The sequence below is a fragment of the Mus caroli genome, chromosome 6 (assembly GCF_900094665.2).
Source record: "Mus caroli chromosome 6, CAROLI_EIJ_v1.1, whole genome shotgun sequence".
Classification (NCBI taxonomy): domain Eukaryota; kingdom Metazoa; phylum Chordata; class Mammalia; order Rodentia; family Muridae; genus Mus; species Mus caroli.
The window spans coordinates 34,229,860-34,246,344 of record NC_034575.1 but is presented as its reverse complement, the minus strand read 5'-3'; the positions used below and the strand labels follow the sequence as shown (position 1 = coordinate 34,246,344).

Genomic DNA, 16,485 nt, shown 5'->3' with positions numbered 1-16,485 from the left:
ATGGAACTCACTCTGTAGACCAGGCTGGCCTTGAACTCAGAAATCCGCCTGCCTCTGCCTCCCAAGTGCTGGGATTAAAGGCGTGCGCCACCACCGCCCAGCCAGACACAGTATTCTTAACCTAGCTCTGCCCACCCTCAAAAGAGCCAAAAATTTAAAAGATGAAAAAGTGAGAAGAACTCTAATGAAGATCAGCCTTTTCACCTTCATCTATCCTGCCTTCCGTCCTTCTGGAGGATGCTCTGCTTCTGATGGTGTAGCTAAATGGCTCAAGGGACTTGCTAGGACAGAAGTGCTTGACTGCAGCTGCCAGTTGACAGCTATAAAGTGCTTAACTGTTTTGTTCCCTGCTACACATGCACAAAGAACTTACCAGCCATGGTGCCCAACAACAAATGGTACTGAGCAATCTTTTGTGAAGGAAGTAAGAAGTACTGTCTCATCTGCATGTCTCTGGACGCTGTCGTAGGCACCACTAGAGGAGTGGTACAAGACCACGGATTAATTCATTAGGAGGGTTTGCCATGGGCCTGGGGCTACAACAATTTATGATGGATTAGGAGGCCAGACATTAGCACTGTTTTCTATTTTAACTTATCAGAGTTTAATGTACATATAGGACAGTACAAATGCCATAAATATAGAGTTGGTTACATTTTCATTGTGTATAAATTTGCATTTATTAATAAGAATGTATGGTTTGCTTATTTCCCTTCAGATAATTTTTATGGTGGGACGAGGATACCTATCCCCAGATCTCAGTAAGGTACGGAGTAACTGTCCAAAAGCCATGAAGAGATTAATGGCAGAGTGCCTCAAAAAGAAAAGAGACGAGAGACCACTCTTTCCCCAAGTAAGAAAGACATCCTGACACCCCAAAGTTACTCACGGCATAATCTTCATATGCAGCTTTTTAGTGTGATGCAGGGAAGTGGAGGGATACAGTTTGGGTTTTGAGTTGGGATGAAGGTCCAGATGAGCAAACAAGGCAGTGACGTTACAAAGGCTGAAGGAGTTTGAGATCCCAGTACAAGCTCTTTATCAGGGCTTTGCATTTGTCCTACAGTTCTCAAACTCTTCAGAAGTTATTCTATTTTACTTTGTGTCTGAGTGTTTTGCTTGCATATGATGTGTGTACTACTTGTGTGGCTGCTGCACCTAGAGGCTGGGAGAAAGGCCCCCTGGGAATGGAGCGGTAGCAGCTGTGAGCCATGGGAACCCTGCTATCTCTCTCCCAGAGTTCTCAAACCTTTTGATCTTCGAATTCTTTCACATACGTTCAAATAGTTAACAAAAATAACATTATGAGTTTATAAACAATGAAAAAAATGAATGAGAGTGGTCTTGATTTCGGGTGTTTTCCCTATTTTTATACCAGTAACATACTTGGATTCTCTGCTTTGTACTCACTGTGCCTTAGTATCTTATACTATGTTGCCTCTGACCATTTACTTTTCTCCTTACACTTTTGACCAGGGGTCATTCTTGATGGTTAAAAAAAACAGATAGTACATTTTCTTTATGCTAGATTTTTAAACTTTTTTATGTATTTATTAAATTTTTAATTATATACTTATATATTATTTTACTATATATTAATACTATGTTATTAATTTTGTTGTTTTTTAAATTATACTCATACTGTAACTATGTACTATATAAAGGGTCTTACTTCAACTGACCTGGGACTCAGTTTGTAGCCTGGGTTAGCCTGAAATTCACAGACATCCACCTACCTCTGCCTCAGTGGGTGCTGGAATTAAAGGTGTATGCTACAACACCTAACATCTTCTTTTAAAAGATTTGTGTGGCAGTGTGAGTGTGAATGTGTGCATGTGTGCATGTGCTGAAGTGCCTAGGAAGAACAAAGGAAGGTATTCTGTCCCCTAGAGCCAGAGTTTTAGGTTTGTAATTAAATTTTTACTTACCATTCATTTCAAGACTAGTAAATGATCTGAAATACAAGCAAACACTAACTGAGTGACTTATTCATTCATCTGTGTATGTATATAAAGCTATTGTTACTGTGCTAGCTTTTTTTACTTTTGTGCAGATGGGAAAATACCCAGTTTCTCTTTGTTCATCAATCAAATGAAAAACAATGCTTAAGTCGAATCTTATTCTAAGTATGATGAGCTCTTAAAAATTTATACTACCCAGATTTTTATTCTGCACTCTGCTTTTTCTTGTCTTCTGTTTTGTCCCCTTCCCCACCCCTTTCTTCTTACAGATTCTCGCCTCCATTGAGCTGCTGGCCCGCTCATTGCCAAAAATTCACCGCAGTGCATCAGAACCCTCCTTGAATCGGGCTGGTTTCCAAACAGAAGATTTTAGTCTGTATGCTTGTGCTTCTCCGAAAACACCCATCCAAGCAGGGGGATATGGTGGGTTTCCAGTCCACTGAAACACCCTGAGTGAGACAATTAAAGTAAGGTAGCAACAAAAACAAATGAACAGGTTCCCTTATATTTAAATTAAGTAGGATACTCTGTTATTTACAGGTGAGCCAAAGAATGTTTGTGTTTAAAAACTTAGAAATTGCTTTCCAAGTCTTAGAATTATGCTGAACATTGAATTTTCAGCATCAGTGCATACAAATGCACAAACACTGCTAAGCATTTTCAGCACCCTTTCCAGAGGTGTTACCGCCTATTCTGAGTTTGTTTTCTTCACTTGGCCGTTCCAGTTACTAAGCTCGAGGTTTCTCAGTTTGCTCATGCAACTCTCTTTATTAACTGTCACTTGTCATAGGGACCCCAGAGGAAGGCTTTCCTCTGTGTGTTCACAGGTGGGAGGTACACAGTAGGCTAGCCTCTGTCCGCTGTGCGAGCTGACAAATAATAGCCAAATAATCCTGGCCTCATGCTTTCTATTTCCCTCTAGGCATTTCTCCTTACTATAGTTTAGAGTATGTGAAAGTTCTTTATTTCCTTGAAGAAATAGCTCATTTCTTTTAATAAGTTATGGATGTGAGTGCCAAAAATATCACATTGGCACATTTGACATAGGTAAATGACTTAATGTTGGATTTTAGTGGAGAAGTATAAGTTAAGATTCTTTTTAGATGATATTTATATGTTAAAGATGCCGACATGTGTAAAAGTCAAGTTTCTTTTGCAAATGCCTTGCCCTTTATTCTCACTTCCTTCCCCAAAAGAAAACTTTACAAAATTATGAGGATCTTTAAGGTGTTTGCTCTTTGTTTTTGTTTTACTTCTTTAGATAATTGGTTGCCAAACAAGCAAGTGATGGTCTGTTAGGTTATCAGGTTACCCTTACCTTTTTGGTGGACTTACAGCAGTTACTCAGCCTGTGTCTCATAAGCTTTCTTGCTGATAGTCTTTGTCCAGAAAGATCCCAGCCATGGTGACCGACCGATACTCTTCTTGCATTCCACAGTGGCATGTACCTCTAATGTTTACATTTTTATGTATAGAGAAATGAGTGGGATCTAACCATGATGAAGTATAACTTTCCTGTGACTTAGAATCTAAAAGCAGAAAAGTGGAATCATGTGGTCTTTAAAAAAAAAAAATCCTGCCATTTCTACTTTATAGTCACCTAGAGACCAAAACCTATTGATACTCAGTTACTCAATTTAGACTTATGATAATGCTTAAATAAAACCCAAAGCAAAAATTACTCAACAGACATTATTCTTTCATACATGTTATTCTCCTTTGAAAACAGTAAAGCAGAGAATTGGGAAAACTTTAATGGTAATTGAGTTTGTAAGCACCACAGATAAACTTGTGAAACCTTTGCTTTCCCGCACTGTTAGATTTCATGTAAGGAAGCTGCCTGTTGATTATTATCATCTACCTCTTATCCCTCATTTGGATAAGTTAAGAAAGCCATTGTAATCTTACATACTGATTCATGATTCTAAATATAAAAGAACCTTTCTCATATAAAAACACACAAACAAACAAAAGAAACCACCAGCACAGTGCAATTAGGGTCTCAAGTCCAGGGCATGACTGGCTACATAAAGACCCTGTCTCAGAAAACTTAGGACTGGGGACATAGCTCAGTGGTAGATTACTCTATAGAACGTGCAAGTGTTTGCATAGTGTTTGATCACCAGTATGGGAAAGGGAAATGAGGAAAAAGATATAACACAGTGTAATATATTAGAAGCCATCAAAACTCAGGATTTCTAAATCTTTGGTGCCATAAAGATGAGTTTACTGGTAGGTGGTGGTATATGTACCTAACGAAGTTATTGCAAAATTTACTTGGTCCATAGAACACTCAAACATTTTAAGCATATGAAACAGATCAGCATATGAAGCATAAGCAGAACATGGAAGGATTTTTTAATGGAGCTCTCTCTCTCACTCCCAGCATACCTCTTACTAGTGTGTTCCTATCCTTGTCCATTGTCTTTCTGCTCACCCCTGCTACCCCTCATGCCCTACCGTCCTCATGTGACTCGCTCATACTCCATCCTTTGCTCCCTTCCTGGCTTCCTCCTCTTTTCTCCTTTCTTTATTAGCTTGTCAGCATTGGCATTTCTAAGCTCTCTCAGGCTGCTCAGAAACTCATGTGCTGTCCCATAAGCACTCAAGCAGTACCCCACAGAATGCATAGGAATTGATTTCCCCCTCCCCATTTGGCTCACTGGGAAATTAGCCCAAAAGGAAGAATGTTAAATGGCAGGTAAAATTTGTAGGTACAGATACAGAGAACTTGGAAGCACTAGAGTTAAATCACTTTCCCTTTCTGTATATTTTTCTTAGTGGTGCTGTTTTGGTTTTGTATTGTTTTGCTAAGAGTTCTAGTTTTTTCTCATAAAAGATTATACCCTACTGTTTTGTTCTGGGCCTTTTTATTTATTTTTTTTAAGTTGTGTGATTTGGAGCAAGTTTCCAGACCACTTAGCAACTTGCCCATTTGTAAAACAGATTCCCTGTACATCCCAGGCTGGCCTGGAACTTTGGACTTCCCTACCAGTACCTGCCAAGTGCTGGGATTATAAGCAGGAACCACAGTGCCTGGCTTCCTTCTTTGGTCTTTTGGTTCAACAGTGCCTTTGTTAGTTAATCATTAAAAAGAATCCTTGATGGAAAGAGATAATATGACTGTCTGTAGCCCAGTTAGTTGTGTTTAGGCTAGGAAAGCAAACTTTAATGATTAAAACGTGATTTGAGTGCTAAGAAAGATGGCAGGGAGACAAGAGCGTGGCAAGGTCAAGACCATCATGCTGATCTTCTCAGCATATAAATCTTAGGATTCAGTCCACCAGTCATTAACAGTCTGCTACATATGAGACATACCAACATTCCCTAGCAACCAGTCCAAATTTGACAGAAATTAAACACTGGAGAGGTTATTCCTAGTAAGAGAAAAATATCAGATATAATAATATTCAGGAGTCTAAGGCAGAAGGTCATGGGTTTGAGGTCATCTATATAGCAAGATATTCTTTAAAATAAGAAAGTCAATGACAGCACTTACAAAGTCAAGTAGCTGGGGCTACCAATATGACTCAGGTGGTGGATGGGGCATGCCTTTTATCCCAGCACTTGGAGACAGAGGCAGGCAGAGCTCTGTAAATTGAGACCAGCCTGGTCTACAGAGCTAGTTCCAGGACACCCAAGACCACACAGAGAAACCCCATCTAAAGAAAAAAAAACAAAACAAACGAGGCTGGAGAGATGGCTCAGGGGCTGGAGGTTAAGAGCACTGATTGCTCTTCCAGAGGTCCTGATTTCAATTCCCAGCAACCACATGGTGGCTCACAACCTTCTGTAATGGGATCTGATGCCCTCTTCTGGTGTGTCTGAAAACAGCACAGTGTACTCATATACAAAAAGTAAGTAAATCTTAAAAAAAAAAAGCAAAAGGAAAGTAGAAAGGTGGCTGTGTGAGGCCTGCCAAGGCTGTGAGTGAGGCTGCCGTGCAGCGTGGTACCCAGCTGGGCCATTCTCCGCAGCTTTTTATTTTCTTGATATGGCTGAATTGTTCTTTTGTGGATTCCAATGACTCGAGGTTTAAACTAGTGACTTATGTTACAAGGTTTGTAATATATTTAACTGATCACCTTTCAGTGAGACCCAAATAAGGCTTTTCTGTCTTGAAGTTCTTTCGAGATGACGTTTTAAAATCAGCTCTTGTCCTCCCTCTACAGGAGAATTTGCAGCCTTCAAGTAGCCAGCCCATCATGGCAGCATCTACTCTTTATTTCTTAAGTCTTGTGTTCATAAAGTTTGTTAACATCAAAACACAGTTCTGTTCCTCATTTTTTAAAGATACAAAATTTTCAATGCATAAGCTCATGTGGAACAGAATGGAATTTCCTATTCAACAAAAGAGGGAAGAATGTTTTAGGAACCAGAATTCTCTGCTGCCCGTGTTTCTTCTTCAACATAACTATCACGTGCATACAAGTCTGCCCATTCCCAAGAAGAAAGAGGAGAGACCCTGAATTCTGCCCTTTTGGTGGTCAGGCATGATGGAAAGAATTTGCTGCTGCAGCTTGGGAAAATTGCTATGGAAAGTCTGCCAGTCGACTTTGCCCTTCTAACCACCAGATCAGCCTGTGGCTGGTCATCTGATGGGGCGATTTCCATCACCAAGCATCGTTCTTGCCTATTCTGGGATTATGTTGTGGAGCACTTTCCCTATCCACCACCGTTCATTTCTGAGGGATGGAGTAAATGCAGCATACCCTTGTGTAGCGCCTGTTTAGTCCTCAGCAGCTGCTGTCACAGTGAAGCTCTTTACAGTTAAGTGGTGGGGGAGAGTTGAGGAGAGCCTGCCTCGGGGGCAGAGAAAAGGGGATGCTGCATCTTCCTCCTCACCTCCAGCTCTCTCACCTCGGGTTGCCTTGCTCACTGGGCTCCACCTAACCACTCAGGCTGGTCAGTGCTGGCACACATTGCCTTCTTTTCTCATTGGGTCCAGCAATTGAGGAGAGGGTTGGGGGATTGTTTCCTCCTCGATGTAGCAAATTCTCAGGAAAATACAGTCCATATCTTCCTCTCAGCTCTTCCAGTCACCAAATACTTACGTGGCTCCTTTGTCCAGGACATAAAACACCGTGGACAACACCTAATTAAAAGCCTACAAAACTGCTTACTGACAGTTTTGAATGTGAGACACTTGTGTAATTTAAATGTAAGGTACAGGTTTTAATTTCTGAGTTTCTTCTATTTTTATTTAAAAGAAGAAAATAATTTTCAGGTTTAATTGGAATAAATGAGTACTTCCCACAAGACTATATACCCTGAAAATTATATTTTTGTTAATTGTAAACAACTTTTAAAGAATAATTATTATCCTTTTCTCTACCTAAAATTATGGGGAATCTTAGCATAATGACAATTATTTATACTTTTTAAATAAATGGTACTTGCTGGATCCACACTAACATCTTTGCTAACAATCCCATTGTTTCTTCCATCTTAACTCCTACACTACATCCTACATCCTCTTTCTAGTCTTTTATCTATAATATGCAACCTAAAATAAAAGTGGTGGTGTCTCCATTCATTCTTCCTCTTCCTTTTTTCCCCAAGCCTGGTCTTCAAAAGGTTGGGTAATTCAGTACCTGAGCTCCCTAGGTGGAAATGGAACTATTAGGGACATTGGAGTTGCAGGAAAGCATGAAGCCTGTCCCCAGTTGTTCTTCTAGAACCCTAAATCTTATCTTTGCACAGATCAAAAGTATCACCTCGTCACAGTTCCCCTTAGCCTTTACTTACAGGTAATATAAAAATCACCATAGTAGTAAAGAAAACAACTGGATGGATTGATGACCAGTACCTCTCAGAGCCAGGAATCTTGAATCTCCAGGATTTAAACATGCAAATTTAAGGAGATGTACTTAGCAACTTCAAGCCAAGAACTTCCAAAAAAAAAAAAAAATACTATCGAATCTAAAATAAAATGGAATTTTGAGTTATTTTTAAAGTTCAAATTATAATTGATACCACTATGTATTTAAGCCTACTCACAGCAAGTTAGATGAATTCTGCTAAACTCATTGCCAGACTGTGGTGGTGGTAGTAGTGTGCACCTTTAATCCAAGCAACTCAGCAATCAGAATGAGGTAAATCTCTGTGAATACAAGGCCTGCCTAGTCTGCAGAGCTAGTTCCAGGATAGCCAGGGCTACACATACACACACACACACACACACACACACAAACCCTATCTCAAAAAAACAAAATTAATTAATTGATAATAAAAAATAACTAAAGTATCATCAAAGGAAGGCCTACTGGAAGTTTTATATATTCCCAGTAAATTGAAAAATATTCTGAAGTTATTAACCAGTTAGCAACAATGTGTTTTTAAGTCTTACGTAAATAGAGCAAAGTCTTAAAATGTTCAAGAGCTGAGAAGATAATTGTGCTTGATATGAAAAATAGCCTCTCTGTATGATGTGCCACATCGAGAGGCATCATTACCCTTTTAAATGCTTCTTAATGTGGCTTTGTTCCCTTTACCCAGGATTAGCTAGAAAGAGCTAGGCTTCGGCCACAGTTGCACATTTCGGGCCTGCTGAAGAATGGGAGCCTTGAAGGCTGGCCTTGGTGGAGGAGCACCTCAGTACTGGAGGATGGGGCCTGTACGCAGCATGGAAGTGGTCTAGACAGAGTGCAAAGCGACAGACTTCTTTCTCATTTTAGTATAGGGTAATGTCTCACTTGAAAAGGGAAAGTAGAGTTGATATTAAACGAAGCTGTGCCCAGAAACCAGGCTCAGGGTATTGTGAGATTTTTTTTTTTTTAAATAGAGAATATAAAAGATAGAAATAAATATTTTATCCTTCCTTCTTATTTTCTATCAAATAGATTTTTTTTGTCATTTACAAACAACATAAAAAAGGTTTCTTTTGTAGGGTTTTCTTTCCTTCTTTTTTTTTTTTTAGACTGCAGATAATCTTGTTGAGCTCCTCAGAAAATACAAGGAAGTCCTTGTTTGTGCAGAGCACTTTATGAGTAACTGTATAGACAGAGTGTGGCTGCTTCACTCATCCTAGAGGGCTGTAGCTGTCGGGCCATGAAGTGGCTGCAGTGCCTCGTGAGATCTGTTTTGTTTTGTTTGGAGTGAATTCTTTGAAAGGTTTGAGTGCAACTATGTAGGAGTGTTTTTAAATAAGTAGCATTCCTGATGAACTTTCTCACTATTAAGCTACAGGACCCAAACTCTACCACTAAGATATTATTAACCTCAAAATGTAGTTTATAGGAGGAATTTGCAAATAGAATATCCAGTTCTTTCTTATATGCATCTTCAACAAAGATTCTCTGTGACTTGTCGGGTTTGGTTCCTGAACAGCCCATTTTTGTATTTGAGGTTAGGAGGGCATAATGAGGCATCCTAAAAGACAATCTGATATAAACTGTATGCTAGATTTATGCTGGTATGGGAGAAAGCATTCTGTAAAGACATGATTTAAGACTTCAGCACTGTCAACCAGAAACCTTGTAAATACTTCCTGTCTTGGTGCAGCCCCGCCCCTTTGATCACACCATGTTGTCTTGTGCTTGTCAGACACTGTCAGAGCTGCTGTTCGTCCCTCTGCAGATCTCACCTGTCCCCACTGCACACCCACCTCCTGCCTCTTGCAGACCTCAGCATCTAGCTTTAGTTGGAAACAGTTCAGGGTTCAGGTGACTTCTTCAAAAAAAAAAAAAACTACCTCCTCAGAATGAGGTAATGAATAGTTATTTATTTTAAAGTATGAAAAGTCAGGAGCGCTAGAACATGAAGATGATTTAAGATTGTAACTTTCATGTGTATTGTAGTTGAGCACTTGTTTTTGTCCTAAAGGGCATTATACATTTAAGCAGTGATTCTGTTTAAAGATGTTTTTCTTTAAAGGTGTAGCTCAGAGTATCTGTTGTTGGAATTGGTGCCAGAGTCTGCTTAATATATTTCAGAATCCTAACCTTAAGTCAGTCGCATGAAGTTAAGTAGTTATGGTAACACTTTGCTAGCCATGATATAATTCTACTTTTTAGGAGTAGGTTTGGCAAAACTGTATGCCTTCAAAGTGAGTTGGCCACAGCTTTGTCACATGTGCAGATACTCATCTGAAGAGACTGCCCAGCTAAGAGGGCAGAAGGAAACCCTTTTTTCATATGATTTGCTTCTTTGTCCACGTTGGCATTGTTAGTACTAGTTTATCAGCACCTTGACCAGCAGATGTCAACCAATAAGCTATTTTTAAAACCATAGCCAGAGATGGAGAGGTCACTGTGAGTAGAAACAGCAGGACGCTTACAGGAGTGAAATGGTGTAGGGAGGCTCTAGAAAAATATCTTGACAATTTGCCAAATGATCTTACTGTGCCTTCATGATGCAATAAAAAAGCTAACATTTTAGCAGAAATCAGTGATTTACGAAGAGAATGGCCAGTCTGGTTTAACTCAGCTGGGATAATATTTTTTAGAGTGCAATTTAGACTGCGAAGATAAATGCACTAAAGAGTTTATAGCCAATTCACATTTGAAAAATAAGAAAATGGTAAATTTTCAGTGAAATATTTTTTTAAAGTACATAATCCCTAGTGTAGCCAGAAATATTTACCATATAGAGCAGCTAGGCTGAGACACAGTCCAGTGACATTTCTAGAGAAACCTTTTCTACTCCCACGGGCTCCTCAAAGCATGGAAATTTTATACAAAATGTTTGACATTTTCAGATACTGCTGTAGTTTAGTTTTGAAATAGTATGTGCTGAGCAGCAGTCACGTACTAACTCCGTGAGAGAAAACCACATCAAATTGTGCGTCTGATTTGTTTTCAGAGAAATGCTGCCAATTAGATACTGAGTTTTCAGAGCTTCAAGTGTAAACTTGCCTCCCAAGACCTGTTTGCAAAGGAAGTTGGCTAGTGCTACTGACTGCTCCAGCACATGATGGGAGGCAGGGGGCTGTCTCTGAAGTGTCTTCTAGGAAGGGACAATGGAATAGTGAGAGACCTGGTCAGTGTGTGTCAGCTGGACACTCCATGCTATGGGACTTGCATCTTCTGTCCTCACCATCCCCAAGACATTGTGCTTTCCCCAGTTGTCCTCTAGCTGTTTCACTCAGACACCAAGATGAATTACTGATGCCAGAAGGGACCGAAATGGCCAGTGTGTTTTGGGGGTTGTATCAGTTCACTGGACAATAACTTTAATAGTTTCAGATCATTTATTTTTACTTCCATTTTGACAGAGACATTTAAATGGAAATTTAGTCCTAACATTTGTCATTTGAAAGGAAAAATTAACAGTTCCTATAAGATAATTTTGAGGTGGAATCTGACATCCTAATTTTTTTCTTTTCAGTGGGTTTGCAGTGAGGGTCTTGTATGCACTAGGCAAGGGTTCTACCACTAAGCCACATTTCCCAGGAAATAAAATGTTAACAGTTAAAACAAACACACACACACACAAATACACAAACACCTTATTACCACCTTAGTAAAGTGAGAGATGTGGGTCCTTTGTCTCAGTCTCCACAATTTCAGCTGCCCCTTTTATGAATTACTCAGTCTCGCTAAACTGCTTACTTTTATTTACCTGGTTTGACGAGTTGCAGCTATATAACCAGTTGTGCATGAGGACAACAGCCAGTGTGTTTGTTTTGTTTTTGTTTTTGTTTTTGTTTGTGGTGCATTTTTGTAAAGAATTCCGTAGATTGAAGTGCTCTTTGAAAACAGAACTGAGATATATTTATTCTTGTTAGCATCAAACAACATTTTGTGCAAATGATTTGCTTTTCCTGGCAGGCTGAGTACCTTATCCAGCGCCCACAATTGCGGGTTCCCATCTACCATGTCCACAGGGGAGACAGACGGGAAGCACATGAAGGGTGTGCTTACAGAGTTGTAGGAGTTATGTAGTTCTCTTGTTGCCTTGGAAATCACTGTTGTTTTAAGACTGTTGAACCCATGTGTTTTTGGCTGGGCTGTGAGTTACATGAAGAAACTGCAAACTAGCATATGCAGACAAAGCTCACAGACTAGGCATAAATGGAAGAAAATGGACCAAAATAAGGCAGGGTGACACATAAATCTAGGGCTTCGGAGAAAACTAAGGGTGGAAGATGAACTATAATCACCTGAATACAATGTAAGAGTGCAATAAGTGTGCTTATTCTAAGCTGTGAACTTTTTTTAAATCATTCCTTTCTAATACATTTATGTATGTTCCATTGCTGACTAAAACCAGCTATGAGAACATATGCCTTCTTATTCCTGTTAACTACCAGTTTAAGTGGCTAACCTAAATGTCTTATTTATCTTCATTTTGTATTAGTTTACATACCAGGTATGTGTGTGTGCTGTATCTTCTTCCCTTTATTTGAAAACACTTTTCACTGGGTCATCTCCTTGGCCATTCCACAACACAACTTTGGTTTGGCTTTCAATGTCACCTTATTTGATGGACTGTGTCCCAGTAACAGAATTTATGGTATTCCCATTGCTGGCTGTTCTTCCGATCCTTTGCTTCTACAGCACTTGTCTCTCCTAAGATAGTCAGAATCTAACTGATCAGGGGATGGACTTCACCATTCATCGTGTCTCTTCAATTCTATTAAATAGACCACTCTTGGGCTTTAGACCAGGAAAAAGGAGACAGCTCTAGCCATCTACCAAGCCTCACCCTAAAAGGTCACCCGTACTTCTTGGTCTGAGGACAAGTCTCCACTCCAGTAAGGGAGAGGGGAGGAAATGCTTCCTGTTTGAACTGCAGTGAATTCCTATGGCTCCTGTTTCACCACCCGCACCTATGGCAACCCATATACATTCCTCTTGTCTGTAACTGCCAAAGGTTGGGTTTATGTCACTTCAGTTCCACTCAAGCATTGAAAAGGTTCTCATGGAGTCTGGGTGTGCCCAGTGAAAAGATGGGGACTTTTTCATTATCCACAGACCTCTCTATACCTGCTTTGCAAAAATTATAATGGAGTAACTATTTTTAAAGCTTATTTTTCAATTCATAAGAAAAAGACATTTATTTTCAATCAAATGGATGATGTCTCTTATCCCTTATCCCTCAATGTTTGCTTGAATTTTGTTTGTTCCCTATACCTTCTCCCTAATTCTTTAGTTCCTTCCTGCTCAGGTCCCTTCATTTGTACTTTGGAGTTTTTCTCATGTAAATTTGTATAATGGAAAATATTGTTCAGTTTGGATAGAAAGCATGGAGAAATAAATAAAAAAAAAAAGATAGCTGAAAATCAAATTGAAGAAATTTATTTCTGTGTAAAGTTATTTAAAACTCTGTATTATATTTAAAGAAAAAAGCCCAACCCCCAAAAAAGTGCTATGTAATTGATGTGAATATGCGAATACTGCTATAATAAAGATTGACTGCATGGAGAAACCTTAAGATTATTTTTCTAGCATTGCCATCCAACAATAGTAGGCACTGGCTGTTGACGGTCATTTCAGGCTAAGATGCATAGTTAGTTCCATACTGTTGCTTGCGCTTGATGGGTAGAGTTGAAGTTGCCAGATCCCTGCATGGTCAAGCCAGCTTGTGATAGACTCTTTGTCCAGTTTTGGTGAAGATCCTCAAACATTTAACAGTGTTGTGACCTGCATCTTTGGTTTAAAGTGACTGCTCTCTGTGTATCCACACAGTTGAAAGTCTAATTTAAAATTTTAAAGCAAGTGGATGTGTAGAAGTCATCTCAGAACTGTTTTTTTTTTTTTTCCCCTTGTGACACAGCTGGCAATCACAGCCTTTCTATAGTAACAGACTTTTGTCCACAAACACATCTGAAAGTGAACTATGTGTTCACTCAGAGCTGGTGTTAACCCCCTGACTTTATGCATTTAATTTCAGAATCTCCGTTTTGAAAAAAAAAAACACTTGAAATAACCTCGGACAAAATATATCAAGCTACTAGTCAGTTTCCAGAAGAAAAAAAAAAAAGATAATGGCCTTGACACTCCATACCTGGGAACCGTGAGAACAATATGAAGGGTATTTGGCAGGAGGGCAGGGGCCTGGGGGGTCCATTTCTGACCTTTCCATTCTGCCTCTCCAACCTAAACATGCTGCCAGGACTTAGCACTGTCTGAACCATAGTTCCCTCAGCTGAACAAAAATTATTCTGTATTTACAAACTGGCTTCCTAAATGACCATGTGTAATTACAAGAGTCATTATTCAGGGTATCATACATGATAGTTTTCCATACAACTTATTTCCGAATTATGAATGTTTTACTTAGCTTTCAAAATGTTTTCACAAAGATCTCTACCATGCCAGCTCTTCTGAAGGGGCTGTGATCATTCTATCTTAGTGTCTGGATTACATATAATCTCCCCAACTCACAATACTGGTAGAGTCATTAAATAAGAGAATCCTCATCCCATAAACCTCTGATGGTCGTGCCCATCAATACACAGTGGGTCTGACTTCCCAAAAGTGAATGCCGCTAGAAGAGGATGCTTGCCAGACAATGCTGCGCTTGCACCTGCTGTCTTTAAGTCCCTGAGAAGGGCAGGAAGTGGAGGCTCCTTAGGTAGGTCCGCACAGCACCTTGGGCTACTCATGGCTCCGTGACAATACATACTTGTCTCCTGCAGATGGCCAGATAGTGGTAGGAAGCAGAAGAGCCATCCTGTTCTAGAGAACAGGTTTGGGGCTGGTGGGGCTTTCCTGTGAAAGTCATACCAGGATTCCAGGGTGGTTAGAAACCTAGCTTAGATGAAATGTTCTAAAAATATTAGTCACAAAAAGTAAATAGTTGCTTTTAGTTAGAGTAGTGGTTCTCAACCTATGGGTTCTTGACCTTTGAGGACGATCACCAAAGACATTGGAAAATACAGATAATTGCATTACAAATCAACAGTAACAAAACTACAGTTACAAAGTAGCAGTAAAAACAACTTTGTGGCTGGGGATCACCACATGAGGAACTCTATTAAAGGGAGGCAGCATTAGGAAGGTTGAGAGCCAATGGTTTAGAGAGCATTTCCTTCCTTCCTTCCTGCTCGGCATGGGCTAAGCTGTTTTACAAATGAGGACTGAATTAAGGCACAAGATTAAAGGTAAGTACTTTCCCACACTAAGTAAAACATAGACTTAGGGTCAGACCTGGCTCCCTGACCTCCAGAGTTTGAAGTGTTATATCTATCAGATTGTACCCTGAAACCCACAAGTAGGTAGTTAAACCAGCTTGGGATATAGCCACTGACCATGTTTCATTGTTTGGGTTTGGCTTTTTTTCTACTAACAGAAAGAGTTTAGCAAATTTCCAACCCATCTGCTCATAACTCCACTTTATCTAATAAAATAGAAATAATACTGAAGATTGGATGAAATACAGGCTTATAACAGTGTCTAGCCTGTGCTACAATTTGCTGCGAATTTCCATTGTATGTTACCATCAATAAATGCTGTACTTACTGTTTCTTTGGGAAACAAACCCTTTTCCACTTTAAGGTATTTTCTCATGTGCTATATATACAACCAAGTAGAAGCCATTTCTTTGAGCAGGTTGGGAGTTTACCTGTTACGTAACTTCTTTGCCTTTAAGGAAAAGAACTAATGGGATTATCCTGCTTAAACTCACTGTTGTGGACTTTATTCTAAGTGGCTCTTCTGCCACAAGGAGAGGGTAAGGGCCAGAAAAGAGCCACTCTCTTGGTCTTTCAATTTTTAAAGCCTCTGGATTGGTTACGCTTACTCACATTCACACAGATGTGAACCCAGCCCCATGGAAGTGTCCCCAGTGCCACAGGTAGAACTGACTCTGGCTGCCAGTGAGAAAGGCAGCTGCTCCACTTATTTCAGCTCCTACTGCTACTGTGGCAACCGAGGAAAAGGAAGTAGATATCTGTGTTATAGGAAAACAAACCATAGTCCAGCTTGAAGCCTGCTATAAGTTGGCTTGGGGTACTTAATGACAGACACAAGCTTACAACAAACACCTAGTTCCACCCTGTTCTTACTTGTTCACAGCCAAATCAGGCAGTCTCTCCAAAAACCTTGGTAAGTCATCTTGATCTTAAACCTTCTGTAGACCCTACTTACTCAGTACAGCTACATCATTTGTGATTTGAAAAGATTTAACACATATCCCCCCATAAACTCTTGTGTTTGAACACATGGCCCATGGGGAATGGCACTGGTAAGAGGTGTGTCCTTGTTAGAGGAAGTGAGTCACTGCAAGGGTAGGCTCTGAGGTCTCCAATGCTCAAGGTACATCCAGTGTCGCACAGTCTCTTGCTGCCTTTGGATCAAGATGAAGAACTCTTCGCTCCTCCTGCAGCACTTTGTCTGCCTGGATGCTGCCATGCTTCCCACCTTGATAATAATGGACTGAACCTCTGAGACTATAACCCAGCCCCAATTAAATGTCTTCCTTTAAAAGACTTGCCTCGGTCATAGTGTCTCTTCACGGAATGGAAACCCTAAGACTTACCACATCATCCAGTAGAATTTTTTCACAGTTCTGATTACTGACTTTCCTTTTTTTTTTTTTTTTAAGATTTTTTTTTTTATTATTATATGTAAGTACACTG

The 16,485-nt window shown here is 39.8% G+C and overlaps 1 protein-coding gene across 7 annotated transcripts in view; it reads left to right on the top strand.

The window, feature by feature from the left end:
* Nucleotides 1-13,331, top strand: part of Braf (B-Raf proto-oncogene, serine/threonine kinase) — a 123,475-nt gene extending 110,144 nt beyond the window's left edge. For 5 of the 7 annotated variants that reach the window (XM_021164363.2, XM_021164362.2, XM_029478324.1 and 2 more), the window contains 3 exons: nt 719-853; nt 2,231-2,384; nt 6,134-8,788. In XM_021164363.2, the coding sequence (XP_021020022.1) occupies nt 719-853; nt 2,231-2,384; nt 6,134-6,156 (312 nt within the window). In that variant the 3' untranslated portion in view covers nt 6,157-8,788. Of the gene's footprint in view, nt 1-718; nt 854-2,230; nt 2,429-6,133 lie in introns of all 7 variants that reach the window. The other 2 variants (XM_029478321.1, XM_029478323.1) reach the window with 2 other exon arrangements.
* Nucleotides 13,332-16,485: the final 3,154 nt, after the last annotated feature.